We start from the raw sequence: 26594 nt of genomic DNA on the forward strand, positions 1-26594 counted from the left end.
CATATGAAAAAGACATGTATGCTGGGGTGATGTATTGTATATGCATGGTTATCCATGTATGAAGGGATCATTTTGTGAATATGTGCATTTCTGCCTGTATTTGTAAGCTCACTTTTAAACAGTTCATAATTTCAAAACCATTTAGAACTCATTTATGATTATGGTATTATTGTAATGAGAGTACTCTGGAGTTTTATTTGTTTTTCTTACTCATAAAACTTTTGTCAATCAGCTTCAAGTTGACCAGCAAAGTAACTAGTTGAACTAATAATGTGCAGCAGGTGGTCATGTCCTTTTAAATCATAGAAAACCGCTGATTGGCTTCTTTTTGTTCCTGGGCGTGTACCGATGTCTTCAAAACTAAACATCATTGGTCAGTTCATTTGTCAATCCCCTGATTTCGTTCGCTTATATGAAGGTTGACGAACGATTTGAACAGTGGGCTTGAAGTCCTGACTTTCCTGTCGTTGTTTCTTCGGTTTGTACATGGTTCCGTTTGGATTAATCAAAGCGAGCCCACAGTTGTCCGTGGATATTTATCTTTGACCCACAAATTACGTTTTATTATGGAGAGACAAGTTAGCCTCAAACTAGCAGGTAAGATGACAGCTAGCGTTAAAACCTCTACAGTGCAGTACTACAGAGGCGAATACAAGCCTTCCACCGAAGTATTACATGAATGTATTTACCTATGAAAACATAAATGCATACTGAAATATGAAAGATGTAAGGTAAAGTCCACCGAAGACACTTCTCTGCCATATGTGGACACACAGTGGAGTATCAAAGTCTGAATAATTTATGACAGTTTGTTTCTTATTGGATCAAATCTGAGTCCCAAATCCCAATACCAGATCTCTAGAGTAGTTTTACTTTCTAGGGTTCACCTCACTCCAAATTGAACTGAACTTTTCTAAAATCAGACTAAAAATGTTGATGAACCATGGGACTCAATGGTAAATCTCTCTGTGACTGTATGTGTTTGCAATTTGCAGCCACAAGGAGTCAGAAAAGCACAACTGATGGAGCTCAGTGGTCTGGTTATTTGAGTGATGTCTGGGATGCTGTATCCTTAAAGGACCTTTCTGTTTTGATTCCTGTATTTGCCATAGAAGGGCATTATGGTGCAGAGTAGTGCTGGCTTTGGCATAGAGAGGTCTGGAATCACTGAGGCTTGCTGCCATTTAAGGTTCAGATATGGGAATAGAAAAGGAGAAACACCCCAGAGGGGGTGAGAAGTTACATCATGTGGTCATAATCCTGAGTATTTGGGAGGTCTAGATGATATAGTCTAATAACTGTGTTGGAAGAGCTACTGCAAAGGACCCAAATCTAAAAGCCATCAGACCCAACTGTTCCAAATTAATGTGCAGACAAAATTACATCATGCTCATGATCAGGAAGATCCACAATCGGAAGCAAGTTGTAAGAGTGATGCTATGTCTAGTCAGATGACCCAGATTCCCCAGAAGCCCCCATCAGTAGACCTCAGTATCTATCCCTGATATGCAAACCCACTGTTGAAAAGGAAGCTGCAAAATGAAGCAGCCTGCAGAAGAAATACTGCACATGTGAAAGGTCTTTGGTGCTTGGCTGATGAAAAAAGTCTAAGCATATTAACTTAGATTTCCCCTTTGAACACTATAAGCTGTTGAATGTTATTGGCACTAATTATTCTTCAAAGGCATTAACTTTGTCATGACAACAGCAGTAGTGGTCTTAAAATCCTAATAAATGAAAAACATACAGTAATTGAGGAATGTTTTCACAAAGATATTTCCTGGAAGTCATATTTTATCTGTTGTCTTTAGTAAAAACTGGGTGTATAATCTTAAATACTCTGCAGTGTGCTGTGAAACAACATTTATTTTCAGGAATGTAAGGGCTGATTAATCAGTACACGGATACATCCTATGCTGTGTCTGAATCATACAAAATGTGTGCATGACTTTATATACAAAAATGTAATACATTTCATCTAATTCATTTCCCCCTCTTCCTCCCTCCCTGACATCTTGCTTTTTGTCTGTGCCAGGGTCCATTCATCTGGAAATAGCAGTGGTGCCTTGTCCAGCACAAACATTTCCACAGACGGCTTCCTCACCTCCAAGGTAATATCTGTCTGGTACTCCTTTCTTAAAAAAACAAAAAACAAACCAATGTGTACTAACTGATGTATCTCTGGGCTGGATGCTGCTGTCATGTGGAAGTGATTGAATCAGGTGGGAGGTGGAAAAAGGAAGAAAACTATCTGGATATGATATTTCTCATCTGTTCCAGGGATCCACTGGTTTCCATGCATTTTATAATAGTTGGACAATAGTCCTCGGCAGATTAAATTTTATTCATTTTGTAAAGTAATGCAGTATAAACATCTAAAATAAATCTACTAATTAACACTACAAAATGCTGAGTAATGTAGACGTGACATTCACTGTGATTGATCATACAACATAAGTATTTCATAATTGTGATCATTTTCATAGTGTGTGAAAATGGAAACGAATGCCTGGAACTATAGGAGATATATTTACTGAATATAAAACTGTATGGCCTGCATTTAAAAGTTATAAGGAATTGTGTAAGGTATACAGAATATGTAGATATAGCTGTAATAATTAACTTGCAATTTTAATTTATCTTAACCCTCACAAAAAACACAACGGTTGTGAATTAGTGAATTTGTGTAAGAAATCAGCAGGAAAAAATTAATAAAAATCAGCATTTTTTTCCGTTTACTGGTGCTCTATAAAAATGTAACTTATTTCTAAAAAACTACTGGTATCATGCTGCATGTGTTACATTGAAGTTAATGACAGTCCCAGGTGAATTCTGCAAAATACATTTATATTGTATATTAAAAATATTTGTTCTGGTCAACTGTGAACTAATAAACTGACCTAAAACAGAAGGGTGTGTGTGTGTGTGTGTGTGTGTGTGTGCGTGTGTGTGCGTGTGTGCGCGTGCGCGTGCGCGCGCACGCACACATGTGTGCGTGTGTGCGTGTGTGCGCGCATGTGTGTGTGTGTGTGTGTGTGTGTGTGTGTGTGTGCGCGCGCTGTTGCCATCAACCCCTTTAATGGGAATCCGTAGAAAGATTTAGGAGTTTGACATTGTAAATCCATCATTGATCGCCTGGCATTAATTTGTGCAGCAGTCATGAAGGGCTTTAGCTGCCGATGTTTATCCCTGTTGGCTTTGAAGGCCTTAACATCTGGAGTAAAGGTCAGATTGTGACATGTTCACTACAAAACTGCACGACCACCGAGTAAATGAGGAAAATCAGCCTTTGCTGGTTTAGAGCTGCATGTGCATGCTGCTTTGACTATGTTCCCTCTTTTAGTAAATAGGGAAAAAAAATAGGTTTTGGTTGCCAGGCACCACAGTTAGTTGGATAGATTTGGGTTCTCTGAGAATGTAAAGCCTCTGTTCCTCTCTAATCTGTAATCTTAGCTCAACTGCAGCTTTGTTTTAGGGAAATCAACATCATGAACATCCATGATGAGAGAGAGACAGACTGAGAAAAAGAGAGACTGACGCTTGAAAAATATGGATTTAAAGAAGCATTAGCGAAAAGGCACTGTCAAAAAACAAATATGGTAAAAGTGTCTGCATCAGCAGGTGGAAGAGGGCAGAGAAAACAGGATGAGGGGCTGTAAGATGCAAAGAAATGGAGAGGGAAAAAAGAATGGAGACAGAAGCTGTGCTGACCTACAGGACCCTCTCTTGGGGCCTTTTATGTGCTGGAGGCCTCTGAGAGGATTTTGGGAAGATAGCATATTTAGCTCTCAGACAGGGTTGTAAATGTATGAGCTATTTGTAGCCTGTTGCGTGATTTATCTCATCAGACCTGGAAGTGTTTTGAATTTTGCAAAGTGACCCGTGAATTGTCAGGAGCTTTTCATATTGCAAAACAGGTGATCAGCTGAAGATTTTTACGGTTTTGTCCAGTTTAGTATTGTTTGTGTTTGGTTTGCTCAACTCTTTAAAATTGCTATGGTACGACAATATCTTCATCAGGGTGGTATATAACTGTGACCCAGGACTGTCATACACCACTGTGTATTATGACGGTAAGTTATGTTTTCTCTTACATTGCATGTACAAAGCAAAGATATAATGTAAGATTCCATTTGTTGGCTTGACTCTAGATAGTAAAGGCCAGGCTATCTCAGCTTCTGCTGCACTAATTCTTAACTGTTTTGTTTTTATGGCTAGCCCATCTTTTGCAGTTTTGTACAATCTTGAAAGATCATCATATTACCTCTTTCCACTTTTCACCGTTTGTATTTCTTTTTTTTTTTGGACACTGAACAACTTAAGCTATAAGCTACCATCGAGCTCGAGCTACCATCAAAAAGCTTGTCCTTGTTGTTTCTGACCCATTTTTGCAAGAGGGAAAAAACAATTACCCTGCTTATTGAGAGGGCACACACTGAGATTCAGTCCAAGCTCTTTAACCTAATCATTTACATGGCAAAATCTATCTGCCCACTTGTTTATGGGGCAAAAATGTTAGACATGCATGAGAGTTTGAAAGCAGCCTGGAGCAGCTTTTTTGCCTGGCCTCATCTGTTGTAAATGGGCCAGAAGAACAAAATGCCTTCAGATCGGTCAGTATGTGTGTCACAAAGCGTGCTTGTCTCTGGCTAACAGAGTGAAAGAGGCCTAGGCGAACGGCCTCCATTCACACTGACACTCAATTAAGGCCTAATTGGTTTGGGGTCCACTACAGGCATGAGGCAAGGCAACATCCCAGGCTTCTGTGCACGGTGCTGTGACTCCCCTTGTGTGGAAGTGCTCCTTTGATCTGTGAACATCCAAAGTAGGTTTTAAGCCAAGATGCTGAGAGCCTACTTTCTCTTTAAGAATGTCCAGTTATTTTAGACAAATACTTGTCTATACAATTGATTGTACCCAGAGATGATTTAGATACAGGACAGAGTGGTATATAGTTTAGTCAGTTATGGATCCATATAACCATGGCTATGTATCCATTTGTCTTTGTAATGTGGTGTGTGCACAAAAGACAATGTAGATGTGTGTTCATGTTGTTGTGAATATATATGTGTGTACATATATATATTTGCGTGTGTATGTTTGTGCATGCGAAGAGAGTGTGTGAGTCATGAGTTATGTCAAGTCCAGCTCTTTATGGTGTATTGTGCATGTTTCCTGTAATGCATTACTGGAAACCATCAATGTACTGCTCCCTAGAGGTATATACAGCCATATAACAGCAATTTCACTGTAGCCATATATATTTTTAACCTCTAAACTACATGCTCTAGGTGTGGTCATGCCTGATAAAAGCCCTAAAGCCAGCAGAAGAACTTTCCTTTTGTCTTAGTACAAGAAAAAAAGTTAAGTGAATTAGGGTTTCATTGATCGTTGTTGGAGTTTCACTACGTCACTGAGCTTTCTTATTAATAAAGAAATTCCTACACATTGCTCCATGGACAGGCTGACATCTTCACATCTTTTGGATTTTCACATTAAATGCAATGTCTCCTAGAAATTTAAATGAAAAATTTGGGCTGTCTCCCATCCCATAATACCTTTTAGAGCACTTTTGGTAAGACTTTAAACATCTATTTTTTTTTTTTTTTTGTTATTCTACAATGACATTGTTTGGATTGAATGTTGTAAGGAGCCTTGTGTTCCCAGCTAGGAAAATTTGATGACATCTTTGATTACAGGTTCTCTGTCAGTTTTTCTCCCAGGGACACCTGGCACAAGGGACATCTGCATCCAAATGTATATATAAATATATATATATATATATATATTTATGGTCAAATTCATACACAAAATGGCCTCACTGACAACAACCTGCAGAGAAAGCTGGGACTGAGGAGAAATGAACACATATGCACTAACATTAAACAGATGGCTTCATCCCTGATGTTATGAGTTGCTTCACCACAAAATCTTTGGGTAGTCACTAGGAACTCCCAACCACAATTCCCAAAAGGCCTGGCTTCTGCAGACCTTGACCCACGTTGGATTACGTCACTTAGTGGGAACACCGTGGCCTAGTTCTGCCCCTTTGTCTGTTTCCCTCACTGTCCCAGAGATCCTGTGGACCTCTGGAGTAATAACACTCAACAGTAGCAACCAGCTCGTGGGATGGCTGCACACATTCCACCGTCTGGGAACGTCCTAACAAACTGTCAGGGGATCCAAATAGTTTTTATTGTAAGGGAGGAGGAAGAGAGAGTGGGATGAATAACATGAAGCTATAGTATGTGAGCACAGATGGTATAGCAGATGAAAAAAAATATGTTTCTATGTATAGTATTTCATAGTATTTATTTAGGATTATTTATTTGTCCGTGGAATGAGCTATGCAATGAATACCAGAGTGTGAGTCAATGTGTAACAGCTTACCCTTTCATTTTCCTGTCATCTGTTGATATTTTCTGATAGGTCATTGAGAATATATGATTCTTACCTATCAATTCTTTAATCATTTAATCAATGTCTCTGCTATTGTGATTTTTGGTGAGGCTGAAGAGGTTCTGATCTGTGGTTCCCACTCACACCACCCTGAAGCTTAGTGGAGGAGAGCCTGTGGTGTTTTTCTCTGCAGTTTTCGAAGAGTCAACTGTTTTGAGTGGTTGCTTTCCTGACATTGAGGGTTACTGGAGGAGATTAGTGGTACTGTGTGGCTGAAGTCTATGGCTCATTATAACCATTATCCTTAACCCTATTGGGTGGCTCACAGCATGACAAGACAGCAGGAAGCACATATGTTTTCACTTGATCTGTGCTGATTTATAGAGCCTAAATGTAAGGGGTGGAGTAGTGGTGTGAGTACGTCATGAGCTCACTTGGACCTTTGGGTTTTTAGTGTATTTGACAACTTCACAATACAGAGGAAAACTGAACATGTTCTTATGGAAATAACACATTTTTTGTGGTGCATGGTAACATGCACAAATCTTTTCTGCCTCCACCTGCACAGAGTTGATCTGATTTTTCTCTGTTTAATATTTCAATATTGAGGAAAACATGTTTAGTTGCATTTTTGCTGAGAGTTAGATGAGAAGACAGGTGCCACTGTTATATGCTGAGTATGAAGCTGGAGTGAGAAGGTAGTTAAGGTTAGCAAATCACAAAAACTGGAATCAGTTTTAAAAAATCTGTCACCACCTCCTAAAAATATGTTGCAGTGTTGAGTAAAAATGTCAAGTTGTGGTTTTGTAGCTGTTCCCATCTGCTGTCTTTTTGTTGATCAGCCCAAAATGTACCCACCACCTTCAAGTGTTAAGTGTTTCTCCCTGGTTCCTACACCCTGTCTTGTAAGAAGGAACTTTTCCTCCTTCCAACTGTTTACTGTGCTTTTACAGCGTCCCGACATTGTTTGCATGCATTCCATATACTTGCCACCCACTGTTGAACTGCTTATGGGGAAATAAAAATGCCATGTCAGGGCTCTGAATAGCGCACAGGTTGAAGCAGTGGCATTTACATAATGAGTTGATTAACTGCAAGTTAAAAAGTGCTGCTTCTGGTCTGCTTAACATAGGTCTGATGGCTTCTTGTGTTTGTTGGTGGTAAACTGAAAATCTCGGCTGACATGGGCATCAAGACCAGCTGAAAACACTCAGCCTGCTTCGCTTAGCAGAGCTGTGCTTTAACATACAAAACCATGAAGTCCACTGTCCTGCTTGTTTTCCAACTACCCCTGCCCTACCCACTGCCGATTACCTGGATCAGGTGTGTTGAGCCAATCAGAAACTGCAACGACAGGGATAGTTGTAAAACAAGCAGGACAGTGGACCTTGAGGACCGGAATTGCAGATCCCTGTGCTAAATGATATGATGAATCTCCCTGCTTCAGCAGAGTTAATACAAATAATCAAAATTATAGCCAAATCAAAAAACAAAATTATTTATGGATAATATAAAATACTAAAATTTAAAGTAAATACTGTGACCTTCTACCTTTGGAATAGGATTTCACACATAAACTTTAATTTTAATAGTCTGAAATATTTTAATGAACTTTATTTATGTTGTGTATGTCATTCTATTTTCCAAGTTGTATAAATTATATGATGTCCTGACTAAAGACATACTCTATATACTTATAGATGAAGTATTTGTGTTTTGTTATTCCATATCCAATTGAATCACTTCCCTAATCTCTTACAGTATATCTCATGACATTGATGCCTCCTCTATTTTCATCAAGCAGCATACTGTAGCATCTTTGAAGTTGTTTTGGGAAGTGGCCATTGAGTGCTCTGAGCACTAATGGATCTGCACCAATAAACCTTTGAGGGCCAAGTATTGATTGGGAATCTACAAAAAGTTCACTGAAAGCACTCAGAGTAAATTTTTATTAAGAGGTCAGAACAGAAAAACGGCTGCTGATCAGGAGATGGTGGAGTGGTTTTGGTTTTGAATTTTTTATGTTTTCTCATGTGGGAAATATTATATACAGTACAGGGTCACCTGCTTTTCAAAATGTTTATGAGCACTTCCCTATGAAATAAAGGAATACCAACACAGGAGCATTTAAAATATCTTTAATCATTGGATAAGCTCATATAATTTACATACTGCATAATATAATTCTCCACAGCAATGAACATAATCATTTATTTAGTGAACATTTCCACTATACAAAGAAAAAAAAACTTGTATGGACAAATTACACTGCAAAATAATTCATATGCATCATATCATGGAAATGAAAACTGTTCCACTAACTCAAGCGAGACATTAATTCTACTGATCCAGTGAACTGCAGTTGGTCTGGTAACTTTTCTCTTTCAATCCTATGTTAAGTTTCGGACTTGCTATAGACCCTAGTGTGTGGCCATTGGGTTTTTATTTCAATTCATCTCCATTTCTTTGAAGAGTCAGGGATGGAAACAACACACACACACTAAGAGTTAAGTATAAATAAGATTCAGGGAAAGGAAATGCATAATGGCATGCTTTGAGGGGCTGTCGTGTACTTAGAGACCCACGTCAGTCCTGGGATAAATTGTGCTTGTGTGTGTGTTTGTGTATGACTAAGAAGAAGAAAGAAAACAGCAGGACACCGGGAGTGGGAGCTTCCTGTTAGCTGAATGCTGTGTGCTACAGCTCTCAGCTCATTGTTTATCGCTTCACTCTGCCTACAGGGAAACACAACAGTCTGTCTTTTAGCTTCCTAAAAAGGCCAAAACAACAGGAAAATAGCTCTTAACAGTATTTCAGGTGGCTAATGGAGAGGGTCACTGAGCTGTGTACTAATGCTCAACAAAGGTGGAAAAAATGGGTATTAGCAAGAACTCCTATGTATACAGTACAGTGATTTAGTGTGCTGCAATGACAATGGAAAATCCTCCTGATATAAAAATAACACTGCATGTTATTGCTAGGGGAGTATAATTGTTATTTGAAGTGTGTTTGTCATGGGTCACTTCTGCCTTTCAGTGACTCACAACTTTATGAGGTCCTTTTGAATTCACAAACACATCAAAAGTAGAACAACATTATAATTTCAGATTGGCTTTTTGTCAGGTACTTGGTTGCTCTTAACAAAATACAATGAAAATGGGGGCAACTTCATAACAAGGCACCTTTTATGGCACTACTTAAATCTTTACACTTTGCAAACTAATTAAACAAAAGTAATAAGTAATTTACTAATGCCTTATTGATTAGCTAAAAGCCAATAATATGAACTGTCAGACAGTGAAAGGTCACATTTTTAACATTTACCCTGTGTTAAAATGAATTTGTGTTAGATTGTTGATAATCTTACAGAAACAATTTCACATTTTTATTCTGATCATCTGCAGCCGGTAAAATTGACTATTCACAACTTGGTGTCCGTAAATGTAATTCTTATTAGTAGCTTATAAATGATAAAGGAACTGATGATCATTTTAGTCATTTAGATTCTGACTGACTGACTCTGGGTATCTTCACATGCGTCCTGTCACCAGTTTCATTTCATCTCAACTGCCATCAGTCAGTAACCGTACTGTAATGCTGCTGCCAGTGCACTGAACATTGCTTTATGTGGCTACTAGAGCTGAAGCCTGTTGGTGTCATTGTCATGGCAACAATGTGGATATCCACTCATCTGTGTAGTCATGCTGTTTGTCTTGTGCCCAGAATAGCTGGAGGGTGCCTGGTACCTGAAGCCAAGGCAGACACTCATCATGTACTGGGCATCAGATAAATCCTGGACATCATAAAAGGATTGGAGAGAGGGATTTTAGGGAGAGCTACCTCAAAACACAACTTTGACTGAATGGTATTTTCTACATGCCTGCCAGTTTACACATACACAAACAGAAATGATCATCATTCTCTTTCTGAAACAGTCAGGTCACAAGTGATTCCTCCTGGCACCCACTGTAGCCTGTCAGCACTCATTAAATCTCTGCCACAGAGTGGTTAAAACAATGTTCATATTCCAATTTTATATGGGATGTGTCCAGTTAAAACACACAAGTCCAGGATGGTTTACATTGGCTGTAGTATATCTTCAGAAAGACACATTATAGTGTGATGTAATGTGTTTTACAGATTTGTTCCCTGAACTAAAATGTTGCCTTTTTTTCTATATGGCTCTGCTAATTTGGAAAGAAAACATAAACTAGCAAAGCAGACAGTTTCTTTGGCATGCAATATTGCTTTATAGCCAACACATATGTTAAAAAGGGATGGAGGTTTCAAATGACTTCATGTCTATACTGCCATGGTTGAAATACTTATCCAGAGATGGGTAGATGCTCTGTTTATATTTAGAAAGGGAAATGGGGTTTTTAAAATTCTTCCAACTCATCCAAGAATCCTAGGTCCAGTTTCAGCTCAGTGTTCCTTGCCTGTCTACAGATCTAGCCTGTTTCTGTGGTGCTGGCTTTTTTGGTGCTGTCTCCAGTGAGAGGCCATTGTGTGTGCATGATGTGTCTGTTGGCACAGACTGAACATTTCCATCAAACCAGTGTGCTGGTGGAACGTAGGGTGAAAAGAAAGGCAAGAGGAGAAGGAGGAGAGAGGAAACACTTCAGTGGCTCAAACAAATAGAGATGTTTCACATTTTACTCTAGCTGCCTATAGAGACAGGATTTCTTTAAGATGGATTGTCTACACGACTCCAAGTGAGCACATTATTACAAGCTGCATTATATGAACCAAAGCAGTTGGAAGAGGTTAATTTTTTTCTATTGAGTTGTCCCAAAATCCTTCTCCATACAGTGAAGTGGGGTACAGGGGTAGGAGGAGCAATCATTGTCCTGTCCTGCTACACAGTAGTAACATAGAGTTACTTCTTAGGCCGAGAGTTCAGATATGATTACTAACTACAGCTAGTGCAGTTCCTGTGAAGTTACAGAAGGTTATTTCTGTAATATCTAATGTCTAATGTTTCCCAGTTGTATGGCAGCCAATCCTTGATGCAGTCAGAGTTGGGGTATACAATATTTACTGAATTTGGAGTCATTTTCTCTGCAGCTAATGTTATTCAAACGAGGATAACGGTTAGTCCTCAACCTCAAAATCTCATCATGTACCGTATGCTTAAATAGTGAAAACATACGATTTAGTAATAAGAACAGGTTTGGAAATCAAATGGTTAGAAGCCAGTTTTTGTCTACCTCAGTCTGAAGTAATGGGGTCATTCTTTCAAAAATGACTTTTTTGAAGATCTTTGAGTTGTAACTCTGCATTAGTTACCACTGTAAGAGCATAAAGCAAAGTGTAGCAACATTACTATAGTAAACTAACTTTACATTTAGGATGGAACTAAAAGGACTGAATCCTTATAACGTTTTTGGTACTGATGGAAATGTGTTTTTCCCTTGTTTTGACAGTAGCATCAAAACTCGTAATGTAATGGGACTAGTAATACTGTCATAAAGTTTCATATGTTTCTCAGTCCTAAAAAGGACAGCTCGAGTGACATATTAACAATCTGAGCAGTGCAATAACCTAAGAATAGTACAGAAGTGGTCTCTGATATGGCACAAGTCACGAAATTCACTTTAAATGTCAGCTCTTTCAGAAGGTCACAAAGTTAGGAGAAAGGGTAGGCTAAACACTTTATGAGGAGCTTTAATGGGACAAGGTGATACTGCAGCATAACAAGTTATTTACTTATTGTCTAAGCTGTTCCCCTACATTTATTAAATGTGTTGCATATCACTTTATCTTTAACATTACTAACTGTAGAGTGGTAGGAGGTGTAGAAATGCTGTGATGAACGAGCTGAAACACTTGAAAACCTTTGGGACTTATCTGAACCTGACACACACACACACACACCCTCTACCTGTCAGTAGTCTTGGCAACTCCTGAACAAGAGACAATATTATTAGTTTTCATTTACTTATGCTTATGTAAGCCAGGAGAAAGGCTTTAAAAAATATTGCTTTTCTTCTCTGATTGTGTCTTCCACGCATTTTTCATGATACAACCAATAAAGCTCTCTACACAGAGCATGCAATCCCCACCCAGCCTACATAACCCATTTACCAGTCAACATTCAAGAGCACACAGACTATTGGTCTAGCCATTTGTACATGCAAGCAGAGGCCAACAGGAGGCAAAAGTAATAAAGATAACATCAGTTAAAAAACTTCAATAACAACAGTGCAATCACCTCAGGAGAGAAAGTACAGGCATACTGTATGTAGGTGAAGTTTACATCAATCAGGCACAAAATCTGCTGCTCAGAAGCTAATATAGATTACTACAACTGTCATTAAACAAAATTAAATTTTCAGCCACAGTCAAGATTTGCCAACAACCAGTCACAATTAATACCTGATGCACAGAGTAGCTGTATTTCAGTTCAGTGACTATACAACATCACAGATGGTTGGTGAAGCACTGAAGGTATTAGCGCAATGAGACACAAATGTTAATAGTGGGTACATTAATTCTGAATTAAATATCCAGTAACTTCAGTACTTTGTCTTCCATGATTTTAGTAAAAATATTTTATTATTTCGTTGGTTAATTTATTACATCATTTTGTTAATAGTTCAACCTTTAGTCTTACCTTTATCCGCTTTTATTTGTAAAGTGAAAGGGAGATTAAAGAGCAGTGGTTTCCAACCCAGCAGCTGAGGTGACTTCTGAGTGGTCACAAGAAAATTAAAGGAATAGGAAAATAAAATGTCTGTTCTTTGACTTCATTTGTCTAATTTTCTTATTTTGTTTTACTGATGATATTCTCTCCTTCTTCGTCTCCTATTCATTCATCCATTTGACATATTTGTTTGATTTTTAAGAACAAAATCAACAAAAAAAGATTGGGAACCAGTATAACAAAGAATCCCAGAGCAGTCTTCTTTCAGAGGCTTTGAAGAGTACTGTAAGTAATGTGCTTTGGGGTTATTTATTTTTCTACATGACTTGGGGAAAGTCAAATTGTAATTTGAATCTTTAAATTTTCATTGGTTGATAACTGTAAACTACATGCCAAGCAATCTGAAATTGCATTTCAGCTCTCTGGCAGATCATCCCACTGTGCTTTGTTTCTAAGGGAAAAATGAAGAAAATAAAACCAGGGAATGCCAAGAAAGACCCTGAGAAAAACTATGACTGATAATTTTTCAAATGACGTCCCTAAGTTTGTGTGAGTCAGCCCAGTTTGGCTAAATCTGGTCAAATTCCTGTATGTGCATCAACCTTAATACTGACATCAATGTTTTATAGTAAGTTAGTGCAGTCATAGGAGGGAACAACAGAGCAGAAATGTTATTGTCTTTCAAACCCAGTGTCTTTCAACAGGGAGTGCATCACTATGGGTATTACGCAACTGCAGGTCTATTCTTCTGTACTGACTTCTTTAGTATTCTGTTCTTTGATGTCAGGGGGGCAGTGTCCCATAGCAGCTTTAGTCCCTACTGGTAACCTTCTTATAAAAACGTCACATCTTCTTGTGACTGCACCCATCGCCAGTGTGCATCGTACTCCAGATGCATTTTGCCATTCATTTTGCAAGTATCCAAGTCAATCTTTCCGTTTTTGTAAGGTTGAAATTTTGGGCTCTGGCTAGTTCCCAGTTTCTCACTGAGGTGGGTTGGGCTGTCGGTTTGCATGGTTGGTTTCTCCAGAACACCATTAACTTTAAAAGATTGTGTCTGGGATTTGTCCCTAGAAATCGGACTTTCCTTACCCAGCTTGGCAGCCTTGGTCCAGACCAGTGTATCTTCCTTGGGGACCTCAGCCTTAGTTGGAGCGGAGTTGACAGGAGCTGCTGGTTTCCCATTTCCAGTACAGACAGTCCCAGTCCCAATGACAACACTGATTACTCCAGTCCCCGGTCCACCTTTCAACTCTGTCCCATTTCCAGCCCCAGTTCCATTTTTGTTTGCCTCAGACTGAATTCCACTTTCAGCCCCAGTACCACCAGATCTCACCACTGCCCCAGCTCCTGTAACTGTGGTCCCTGGGCCTCCCCCTGTCCGCCCCCCAGCAGTAGCCTCTGAAACCATTGGTGTGGTGGAGCAGATAACGGACTCTGAGCTGGAGGGACAGTACTCATCCATGTCGTCTGCCAAGGTGTCCAGGTAGCTTCCGACGGATATGTTGTCCAGCTTGTCATTGGGATCCTGCAGGCTGCTCCAGGAGCCTCTCCAGGATGTGTCAGGGCCCTCACCCAGGCTGTACTGGCTGCTAGTTAGGCTGCTGCAGCGGCTGGTCAGGGTACTGCGTTCCTCCAGCAGCCATTTCACTGCCTCAATGCCTTCATGGACCGCCAGCAACTGCTGCAAGATCTTTACATCCACAGAGCGCAAGTGGGCCTGAAAGGAAATCAAAAAGGAGATATGGATAAAATGACTTTAAGACAGTAAAGCTAAATGTTGAGTTTTATTTTACTGTGTCTGGATAGGAAAAGAGAGATTTATATACCAGACACACTGAACCTGGAGAGCGACCAGGACTCTGCAGGCATTTATTTAACCATTACGCTTTGGCTCCAGAAACAAACACCACTGTAATGTTGTTAAACCTTTGCAGATTACCATAACTGGAAGCAACATAACAAAAGTTATAAGGGCCAATATAGACTCCAACCAGTGTAGAAACAAATAAGGTGAAGCTAGAGGGTTAAAGAGGTGGAAATAAAGGAAAACAAAATGAAACTCAAACAGGTAAAAGAGGAAAAAAGTTTTAGAGAAGTGCTGTAACAAGGAAATATGATGAAAACTAACACTGAAATAGAGGCTGTTGACAGATACACCTTTCAATACATTTGGTACAGTGGAAAGTAACAAACATTTGAAAAGAAAGGGAAGAAAAACACTGCATTCATTGAGCAAGGCTTTAAAAATTAAAAATAAATCAAAACACTGTAAATGGTCCAAACTATGCTCAAATGTTTATTTATTCATGATGTAATCTGATATAAATATAGAAAGCAATGATTAACCTGAAATAACAGCCACTTCTAATGTAAGCTGTGTGGGGGAGGATGAACAAGCTGAGTGGTGAATAAGGAAAAAGACAACTACGTACATGGAAAATTCCTGCCCAGAACACATTAGCAGAGGTCTGTGGTGAAGTGCTGGGCCAAGAGGTGATATATGCTACTGACATTCAAACTCAGCCTGATGATATCCACCATTCTCTGCAGATAACCATTCTCTCTCAAATCTCTAGTCTTTAGTCTCTCTCCATATTTCTGTCTCCCTAGCATTTGCATTTTTTCTTTATTTTTGAGAAACAGTCTGTTACTCACTTTGCTGCCACAGGCTTTCTTTGTCAAGACCATAATAGTTGTGTCAGGAACATTTTGTAAAATGTGTAGTTTATAGTGCATTTAGTCAATGTTAACACCCTGAACTTGCATATTGTGCCTCGCATTCTATAATCATGGCTACTATCAGACAGATTTCATTTACACTTACACTACATATTGTGTATTTTTGTACATTGTTCATTAATTGTAGTGTGCTCATATTGATGATAACATGAAGTGAACATAAAAATATGTTTACTATTGATTGAGGAAGTATTTCATTGCTAAAAGTACCAGACGTGTAATCCCTGCAATTTTACTTTAACAAAACGTAACTTTTTTGGCCCCAGACAACTGGCCTCAGTTGACATTGTACTATTACACATATTAAATGTAAAATCTTGTAATTGTACATACAGTAGCCAAATATATGTAGTGAATTAAAAAGAGCAATATTTTGATGAAGAGTAGAAGTGGCATGAATTGAAAATACTTAAGTACCTAATACCTACATTGTCAGTGCATTGCTTAGAAAAGTTCCATTCCACTTGATCTACACAGTGTTATTATGTATAATAAAATCGAGTAGTAGAATCTTTAATAATCTGTAGAAGTGCAGAGCCTTTGACCTTTGCCCTCTGACCTTTCAGAGTCTCTGTGTACTTCTCAAATTTCCTATAAAGGGTCTTTAGGACCACCCAGTTCATATCAGTAAAACATTAAAACTACCAAGCTACTTATCTCTGTAATTATGCCTTCAGATGAGTGTTCAACACAAAGTGTGTTCAAGAGCCATACAGTGGACGTACAATGCTTGGCTAGGATTTGTGTGACTACACTTTAGTGCATTCTACAGAAATTCATATGTGTCATACATAATCTCTGGAGGTGATGGGTGACCTCTGTTTGAACCTCTCACCATTTAGGACTGTAAGCACTTCAAGCTACAAGGGAAAGCTTCATTTTTCCTCCTCTTCAATTCAGTGGCTTCTCTTCAACTTTCTCAGTGTTGGGGCCAATGTGGTTAAACAAACCACACTGTAGGAAAATGATTTGGAACAGTGGTTACCAACGTGATTGTTAAGAGCCGTAAAGTGGTCCCAAGATAAATCTGAGGAGTCACAAAATGATTAAAAGAAGAATAAAGGAAAAATCTTTTACACAAGGTTTTGTTAAAGCTTCCAAAAATCCTTCAAACTAGACAATCAGAGAGCAAAAGTCACTTGTTACTCATGATCTATTTCAGGAATTAAAAACTCACAAAAATTAGGGACCACTCATTTAGATAATACAGTATCCCTATGCCAAATATGGTTGATTTGATTCCTGTTACTGTCATCCCACTATTTATCAATATCAATGAATTGTCATTAGATGCGATGGCCTACATGATTAGCTTAAACATTGTTACTTAGAGTCAAAGAGACATTTTAGGGAATTTTGTCCTCACCATAAGGTGAGCTTGAGAGGTTTCCATCATCAGTTATTAAAAGTATACACACACAAAACACACCAGTTTGAGAAGCAGAAAAGAAACCTAGAAGGTGAAGCAGAGTTTTACAGTAGAGTTTATTTGTGGGACAGTAAAGGGATGAACTGTGTGGTCAGTGTGGTGCAGATCTGCTGATGCCAAAGTCACACTATACTCTAAATTACACTGACACACACTAACTAAATGTGGCAAAGGGCAAAGAAATGAAGAGAGTGAGGGAGAAGAGACAGAATAAGTAGAATATAAATACATATCTCTTATGTTTAGCAATCCCATCCATCTACCCTTTCTGTACTGTACATGAAGCATATAACATAAAAGCAGGGAGGAGAACCATATGAATAACCACCACAGCTCTGTCTACACCGTGTGTGCGTGTGTGAGTGTGAGTGCGTGTGTGTGTGTGAGTGTGTGCGTGTGTGTGAGTGACTGTAAAACCGCTGGTGTCCTGGCACATAGACATTTGGGGTGGGGTTCAGGTTTGAGGTTTGAGGCTTTGGACTGGCAGAGACAGAGTGTCTAATGAGGGTGGCAGTAAAAGCAGCTCCATGCCTGTCAGCGCTGAGGTGGCACAAAGCTAACGAAGCTGAGCACTCCAACGCTCTGTGCTCACTCTGCTGCTAAACTGGGCTGCTCTCAGAGTTTGCATCCTATAAATCCATTTCTGCCTTCACACCTTAGTGTTTTAAAACAGCATTTTACTTCTTAGTAAGAGCAGAAGTTAGAAGTAGCTAGTATGCATAACAACAAATATTTACCAAATAATTTGGGATGGATGTGTAGGTGAACCATATCAAAACTATCGGGATGAAAAAAATGAATGGACTAATCAAATATAATAAATAAATTAATAAATACTCTACAGTTTACCATGAAAGAATAGTTACAAGATTCATGTAAATTTACCTTTCACCATCTAAACCCAAATACTAGTGTTACTGTTTATGTGTTACTTTGAAAATCAGTGTTATTCATCTAGATAGACTCTAGGTGTTTCCTTATATTACAAAACAGCAGTGGAAACCATCCAGTTTGCATTCCTGCCAGCAGTATCTTGCATTGTGTATTATATGTATTATGTTGCTGTTCCTGGAGGGATTTCTTCCATCCCCATTATTTACGAATTATTTTAATTATATGATGAAGTCAAAAATACTCATTACATATTATACATTAAACCTTGCCAAATGAAAGTGGTCAAACTATGGCCAGAAAGTTTTTGATGCGACAGCAGTCAGGATAAAAGTGAATGGAGGTCCGGGACTGTACGGGCTTAAGGCCTGAGACTCCATTAATCATCTTTTCTCATGTTTGTGCCGTCGATACACAGCGAAGCAGATTTCAGTTTTCCTCCTTGGGCATGAGGCCAAGCACCTTCTGGCTGATCCATAGGATTCTGGAAAGCTCATTTTCCTGCCTTTAACATTCAGTTTGGCATATGTGTCTGCACTGCAAACAGTACTCATCAAAACAGTAATTTAGTATTATTATCAGTTCTAGTCTGTTATTTCCTGGAAATAATTTAATTTGGGAGTAATTACAGGTAAAAGAAAATGTGATCGGGTGGTAAGATACCAGTTCTTTCTAAATGCTAAATTAAACACTCCATTGATAAAACACCCAATAGCTAAAACATTAATGAAAATTAGTGGTGGTTTTTATACCTGTGTACATGCATACAGTGAGACTTCATTCAGCCTTGAATACAAACACTATGTGAAGATGACTGATGGTAACACTTCTGCATGTGGGAATTCAATAGACTGTTCACATCACTGACTTCGACTGTCTTATTTCCATGTCTTTGAGAGTAGAAGAAACTAGCACAGACTCTAAACCAGCCCTATAATTCCTTCAACATACAGTAACAACATTTTGAAGTTCTGGAAATTTTACTGCTACAGATATTATGTTGGACTTTCAGTCAGACTGTAGTTTTCCTTGGAGGCTTACTTTGACCTTTTATTTTTCTGACCAAATGTGGATTTTGTGGCAGAGGAAATATTGGAGCAGTGTTTTGGATCAAATCTGATCCATCATGAACCTTAATTTTCTCCAGGCCGATTGTTCCTACATAGTTAAACCAGACACACAATCTGGAGCTAGAGCTGTAGCTAAATTGTGGAACAATCAAAAGAAACAAACTTTTATGTCCACGTGAAAGTAGATGCTCTGACTTCATTGCTGTTTAAGACATTATGAAATGGATGTTTGATTCCAGGATATTTCTTTGTTTGCATACTTTATTTTTCAAATAACGCATTGCCTAATGAAATCTCCATATCTGAATGGATGGCAGTTCTGTAATTTGGACCTTCTTTCAGTTGTTTTAGCCATCATTCTTATCTGTAATCATAATATTGCTGGCTTGTTGACAGCCTGTCTTCAATTCACTGCTCATGTTTCTTGCCTCCATCTGTCTTTGTTGTAGCAATGATCTCATCAGCGACTTTGGCCTCTGCAATGTTATCTTAACCATAAATGGTTATGAAAATAAAGCCCAAGTTGTAATATCACATAATTATCCTTTAAGCATACACAACAGTGAACCATATTAAGACATGGATGTGATTTGACAAAGTCCAGAAAAAAATAATCTGTGAATTCATTGAAAATAATGCACATAGCAGCCTTTATAATTTCATTGTCTAAACAGAGATTCAGTCATCATGCATAACACTGTGATGATCGCGTGTAAAACTGAGGCCTGATCTGTGACGCAGACTGTGCCATGTGGTGAAAACAGCACCCCAATGTCACACAGCTACGCAACAGACTGCTGAATCACTGCCAGCAGGGACAGCACAAACACACACATGCTCCCTCATACACCAATTCTCCCGGCGTTAGTATCCGTCATTTCACCTTGCCGATCTAACTCAGGCTCTGCAGACTAACACTGTCCCCCGTAGTCTCCATTAGACAGCAGAAGGTTGTCCGTGTCAACCCTCCAACTGCTCCACCTGTCTATGTTCACCTCTAAACACTCTATTTTATACTCGTACTTATCATCTTTTGTTTTTTGTTTCTGTTTTTAATCATTTGGTGAAACAGCTTTTCTCTTCCCTCTGCATTATTCTTGTTGCTCTCTCTGTGTTCCTCTTTTCAAGCTACTAAGAGACAAGTCTTCTGCATTTTGGTCCTGATTTGACGACGCATGAGGCAGTTTTAAATTTGGCACTGGTTTTTCCACTTCACTTCTTGTGTGCTGCAGTTGCACTGTGTACATAGAGCTCCTGCTTTTCAGTGGCCACTGTCCTGGGCACCTTGTGTCAGTCTGTTCTCAAATAAAACTTGTTGAAACATGCAAGTGACCACACATTGTGATTTCAGAAAAAAAGGAAGTTTGAATTGTTACTATTAGAAATCTGATTATGGTTTTCCTCTAGTGCATCTGAGAATCCTACTGTTCAGGTTCATTGCTGACCTTTGTCATATTGTATCAGGAGATAGAGAGAAAGATGAAATGAAACATAGTGAGCAATATGTGATGGAGGAGTAAAGGAGTTTAATTTGGCAATGATTTAATTAGACTGACGCTGTCTGGGAAGCGATAGCCAATGTCCAGCCACAGAAAGAAGATTAAGCAGACTAGATTTTGATTCCCTACAGCTCAGCTCTTCACTCAAAGCTGAATTTGCACCGACACTCATCTGCCCAGAAGACATAGATGGAGAGTGACAGTAAAAGGCTATAGAAAAAGATCCTGTGGGCAATAAAGCAAATGGACATTCCCTGCACAATAACACAGCATTCAGCCTGTATGTCTCCTTTAGAAAGCTTACAGTAAAATACAGGAGAGGATGATGATGATGATGATGATGATGATGATGGTGTGTGTGTGTGTGTGTGTACTTTTAGATCAGTGGAGTGTGTCTTCCATCAGACGACTGGAGACAAATGCAAAGACAAGCTCTAAAGCTTCCCACAGACATGAACAGCAGCATTTATCTGGTTCAGCTCAGTGCTGTGAAGTGTTTTTGCCATACTAAGCCTCTGTGTCTATGCAGGATACACACTGGGTGTTAGCAGACACTGGGCGTTAACAGACACTGGGGTGTCAGACAGATGTCAGGCAGCTAGCAAGATCATGTTAACAGCTTTTCCATCATTAAACAGTCTCTATATGTGTCATTATTTTAGATCTCTCCTTGCTCCTTCCTTCCTTGGGCACATTATTGCAGGAATGATAAAATTCTGTTAAAATGAATTCACATAACAAATGAATGATGTATCAATCAATTAGTTCATTGCCAGAAAATATCTGATAACATTTTTGATAATATCTTTATCATTTAAGTAAACCAACCATCAACACTGGCTTTGGCTTCTCAAATTTGAGGTTTTATAAAATGTATAAAATAATCATTTGTTTCTGCTTTAGTTCAAACCAATGAACTAATGAAACTTTATTCTAAAATGTTATTCTGTTCTTAGCAAAGTCTAAGATCAAAGTGCCAGTGTGCCATATGTCAAATTAACAGACGTTATTGTAGCTGTTGTTTCTGACCTCCACTTTGTACAATACATCAGTTGGTTTTACTTCAGTTTGTTATGTGATGTTTGCATAGCAATGAAACGTGGCATGTTTGTTCAGGTCTTTCATATAGTGTATAGTATGGACTAATGGAAGTGCAGTATAACATCCTGTGTTTAACTAGACAGAGCAGCATTTCACGCAAACACACATGTCCTTGAGTAGACAGATGCTGCTAGCCACCATTAGCACGCTGTGTGGTTGCTGATAGTCTAACAGATGAACAGAAGGGTGTATACTGTATTTCCCCAAACACAAATGACCTTAAAAAGGTGAGAAAAGACACATATATCAGCATACTCTTAACCACCTTGTCCATCTGTGGATGTTAATGTGTGTTTAATGGGCTTAGCAGAATGACTGACAATGTTTAGCATCAGAAACAAGTGAGAGGAAAAACAAACACATCAGGGACTCTGTGATGAATAAAACAATCACACACACACCACACACACGCAGAGGAGCAGCCCAGCTCTGTGCTGGAAGTTTCACTCCCCTTCAGTTAGGAAGTGGGTCTTTATCACTTCTCTCTCAATCTTCCCCCTTGCAGTGGACCTGATTAATGACTAAAAGTGTAAAAAGGAAAAACAGTCTGGTCCTTGGCTCCCGACAGATTTATAGAAATTTTCTGGATGATTGGTGAATCCATACTGAGCACTTTAATCAAATCTGTACACATGGCAACTGGTTGACATCATCTTCTAGTGGTTATTTAGGTTTATTTGAACCACTGTCCAAACCTGGAGATATTTAGTTTGCAATTGTAGAAGACTTAGATAACCAGCACAAATTAACTACAGAGGCCAAAAAATTTAAGAAATTATTTAGTAATTTTTGTAGAATAAATAATTAATTTTAATGAGTAATTTTTCTGTCATTTAAATGATTACTCAATTAATCGACCCATTATTGCAGCTTCAATGTTGTCACATCTGGTAATGTGCTGCTCGCAATACCAACTAAAATCAAATTAAATTAGGCATATTATATTTGCATACATTACATATAAGGGGTAGAGAAAGTGTTAGGGGGATCAAATAGTTTTTACAGGCCATCATTACTAAAACCACTGTTGATAATGTTTCTAATGTTCAGTTACTATAAAAAAAACACTCTTTTCTCTCTAAGATTTAGAGACTCCTCTATCTAAACTCCACTTCAGTTGCCAGCAACCTACAATACAGGAGTAAAATAAGTTTCTGTTTTCTAACATGTGACCAAGCTGATGAGTTTTTGATGTTTGGATGTAACCGATGTGTTTTGGAACGGCTCATTCAGAAGAAAGTTTGCAAGTTTGCTTTGTTTGAGAGTCTAATTGTGGTGATGCATGTGCTCTGTGTCACAACCACAGTCTGGGTGCACGCCTGCATCTGCCACAGGAATGTGTGATTAAAAAAAACAACAAAAAAAAAAACAACTGTAAAGCAGTATAGTGTTTTTATTGTTAGGAACCTCCACTGTTAGAACGAGGTGGGGTCCATGTAAACAAAACGAAGATATTTGTTTAATGGATTAAGTCAGCTACTGCTCAGTGGAAAATAATCTGCTGTCCAAACAAAGAGCAGCCATGGCTGGACAAAGAAGCCTGTTGAAGGTTGTAAGCTTCTACATGTCATAACTGATTAATATATAAAGACAAAAAGAGTCCTAAAATATATTTCAGAAGGATGATGTACCAGTATCACACCAAATCCGTATGTAGAGAAATAAAGTGCTACTACAGATTTCTATGAATGATGTGACTGAGTATTAACCACCTGACAGGTGAATGAAAGTGAATTTAACATGTTTCCACACTCAGCTCATTTCCTAGCAAAGTCATCTGCAGCTGTTGGTGAGGAGCTCTTTGATACTGGATGAGAGAATATGACAAGCGTTCATGTTTTACCACATTAGATGACTCCCATTAAAGACTTTACTGATGCAATTCACACAGTAACTTCTATTTACATGCAGTTTACAGATAGCCTGTTTCATAACTTAACATTTTTGATATTATCCTAATTATTTTGTGATTAATTTGTACAGACCTTTAGACTGTGCCCAACCAATATTGATATTATGTGTCATTAGCTTTTCACACATAGACCAGTACTAAGATATTTTTTGGATAAGTGACAAGACCTGTCTGAAGTAAAAACCATTACATAGTCTGTCCACCAGAGAGAGCACAGTCACATCTAAAATAAACAAAGTCAACTGAATATTTACAGTAAGCAGGTGGGCCTTTTCATCTGTACCATCTGTAAGAGCAAGAAAATAACATGGACCTGAGTTGTGTGTTAAATAATTCATTAACTCTAAAGCACCTACAGGTGGATAGTGCTGTAATGCACAAACACAAACTTGTTAAACAAAGATAAACGGTGGCAGACTTGTTGGTGATTCTTGTTGGAGGCCAGAACCTTAAAACTAGGAGATCCTGAAGTTTCATACCAGAGCAGCGCCATAGAAAATGCATGGAATAATATAAAGTATTTGAAGTATTTAATAACAACTTGGTAGTCAGTTGCAATAAATTGCTAGCAGCCATAGTTGACATACTCTGAATGATTATTATCTGCAGGGTGAATTGAATGTCCAATCTATGATCAAATAAAAACAAACCTATATAATATAAAAACCCCACAACAGAAAATCTGTAGTAAATGACAGTCAGTAAAAAATAATCTTGATGCATTGTTTCTGATTGATTAATTGATTAGGAGTTGCACAAATGACTGTGCTTTGTTGTACTGTACCTCTACACAGTTTTCATTTGCTGATCTGCTGATAAACAACAGTATCAACAAGAGCACAGAGCTGGCTCAAATTCTCCTCAGTGAAGCTTCACTGCCACATCTGCCTCACGTCCATCAACCTGTGCCACCACGCGCGCGCGCACACACACACACACACACACACACACACACACACACACACACACACACACACACACACACACACACACACATACTCATACTCACCATCTCTATCCTCAATTTTCTGAGCTTTTCATCCAAACTCTTCTTGCCCGTCTCCTTGCTGGTGTCGTGCGCGGCGGTCAGCTTGTTGTCCCCACGGAGGGAGGACGTCTCTTCCCGCAGCCACCTGAGCAAACCCTCGGGGGTCTTCCGGCCGATTTTTACCTCTATATCTTTCAGGTCTGGGATGGATTCGCTGGCAGTGCCTTCATCCATCATGGCTGTGAGTTTAAACCAAAAAGATACGCAGGTCACAGATTAGGTCTTGGAAATTGTTGCGAGAGTCACTTCCTATAGGATTGCATGGCATCCTATGCGCCTCCACTTGAGTTGGACTGCACCAGGGGAAAAACACAGTCTGACATCATAAACACAGCAACGTGTAGTTATTCCAGCAGGTAAATAAAATCGTGTTACTTTAGCTATATCATCACCTTGTGCCAAACTGACTGATCCCTTATGAGCAGGCTGATTGATCATTAACTAAACGCAGGAAAACAGTCTTCGCATTTGCAGTTAATTCCCTGCGGCTTGTTGGTGTCTTCATCTACAGCGGTAAACACAGTCTGATCTCCAGAGCCCAGTGTGTGATCGCTGCAGGCTGATGAGGGCTGATGTGTCTTGTTGGAGATCCCTGCGCTCAGCTACACTGCGCAGATTCCACCTGCATGATGACCGCGGCCAGCAACCGCAGAGTGGGAGAGGAGGACAGGAGAAACCAGACTGTCAAGTCAGCCAGCACGACAGCCTTTAAGCTTCCTGCTTCACCTTCAAAATAAAATCAGTGTAAAGGAGCATGTTCGACCTACCAAAATAAAGAACTGAAGGTTGTAGTTCTGTGAATGTAAGAGCAAAGCAAGACTCAGTCTTACCAGTAATAAATTATTTACTAACATTCAGTTTCAGTTCTTATTGATTTCTAAGGCAATCTAACATTATGGAGGAATTAATTATGAAAAGTGTCTGTGTTACAAATGCCAAAACATTACTCAATATAAACTCATACAAGTGTATACCCTGCAGCTTTACATGTGGCCTGGTCTGAGCCTGTGGCAGATTTTTACTCATTGGGCCTGGACGTCTTTATGTGGAACAACAGGACATCATAGCTGACTGGTGGACCGACGTGGTGTATTGGAAATGTTTTGGTATAATATAGATTAAATGCTGCTGTAAGGGAGAGAGACATGGTCAATTCAAAATATCACTCGGGTGTATGGTGAATTTTTTTTCCCCTCGCCAGACATTTTATTTAAGGCTGGAAGGAATTTTATAATTTACCAAGAAATCAATATCTGGAGTTTGTTATTCTTCAGTTGCCAGGAAAATGATGAAGACATTTTAAACATCCACATTTTTAATTACCATATGTGAAATTTGAAACAGACATGGAGCTTGTATAATTAAAGAATAACATTAGTCATTATTTCTGGTGAATTCACTCTGCTCCACTTTCCTGAAAATGGTGCCTGCTTAATGTATATATTTATTACACACAGAGACACTACAGAGACATTCACTTATGTAATTTGCAGCCAGGGGACGGCCTCTGGAGAGCTGAAGAGATGCTTTCCACTGTGAACACTCACTCAAGGTGCCTTAGAGAAGCTGACTAAGAATGGAAATGCAGTCATAGCCAACAGTGATGAAGTGCAGAACAAAGAGGAGTCTTCAGCTATAAGCACTAATTCGGTGCAGAAGTCTGTCTCAGGAGACTATAAAATGGATATCATGGTAGTCTGCAGTAAAAAAGAGATAGTTATTTGCATCAAACTACAATACTTTAAAAGCAGGTTTCAGGATTTAGAGTGGATTTACGCTGTCTCAGTCTTTCTGATATGACATGAAGCTGGATACCAGAATAAGACAACTTTCATTTAGCTCAGCTTTTTACTGAGA

General features: G+C 38.9%; 2 protein-coding genes across 3 annotated transcripts in view; one reads left to right on the forward strand and one right to left on the reverse strand.

Moving 5' to 3' along the window:
- Positions 1-420: 420 nt before the first annotated feature.
- Positions 421-26594, forward strand: part of ttc22 (tetratricopeptide repeat domain 22) — a 33326-nt gene continuing 7152 nt past the window's right edge. The window contains exons 1-2 of one of the 2 annotated variants that reach the window (XM_026323274.2): positions 421-597; positions 2036-2111. The gene's annotated coding sequence lies outside the window, so the exon portion shown is untranslated. Of the gene's footprint in view, positions 598-2024; positions 2112-26594 lie in introns of those variants that run through there. The other variant, XM_026323273.1, reaches the window with a different exon arrangement.
- Positions 11810-25492, reverse strand: lurap1 (leucine rich adaptor protein 1). The gene is made up of 3 exons (XM_026323276.1): positions 25130-25492; positions 24699-24916; positions 11810-14765 (listed from the first exon to the last, which is right to left on the reverse strand). The coding sequence occupies exons 1-3, from the start codon at positions 25173-25175 to the stop codon at positions 13878-13880; spliced, it is 1152 nt and encodes a 383-aa protein (XP_026179061.1). The 5' UTR covers positions 25176-25492; the 3' UTR covers positions 11810-13877.

Source organism: Mastacembelus armatus, chromosome 4 (assembly GCF_900324485.2).
Source record: "Mastacembelus armatus chromosome 4, fMasArm1.2, whole genome shotgun sequence".
NCBI lineage: Eukaryota > Metazoa > Chordata > Actinopteri > Synbranchiformes > Mastacembelidae > Mastacembelus > Mastacembelus armatus.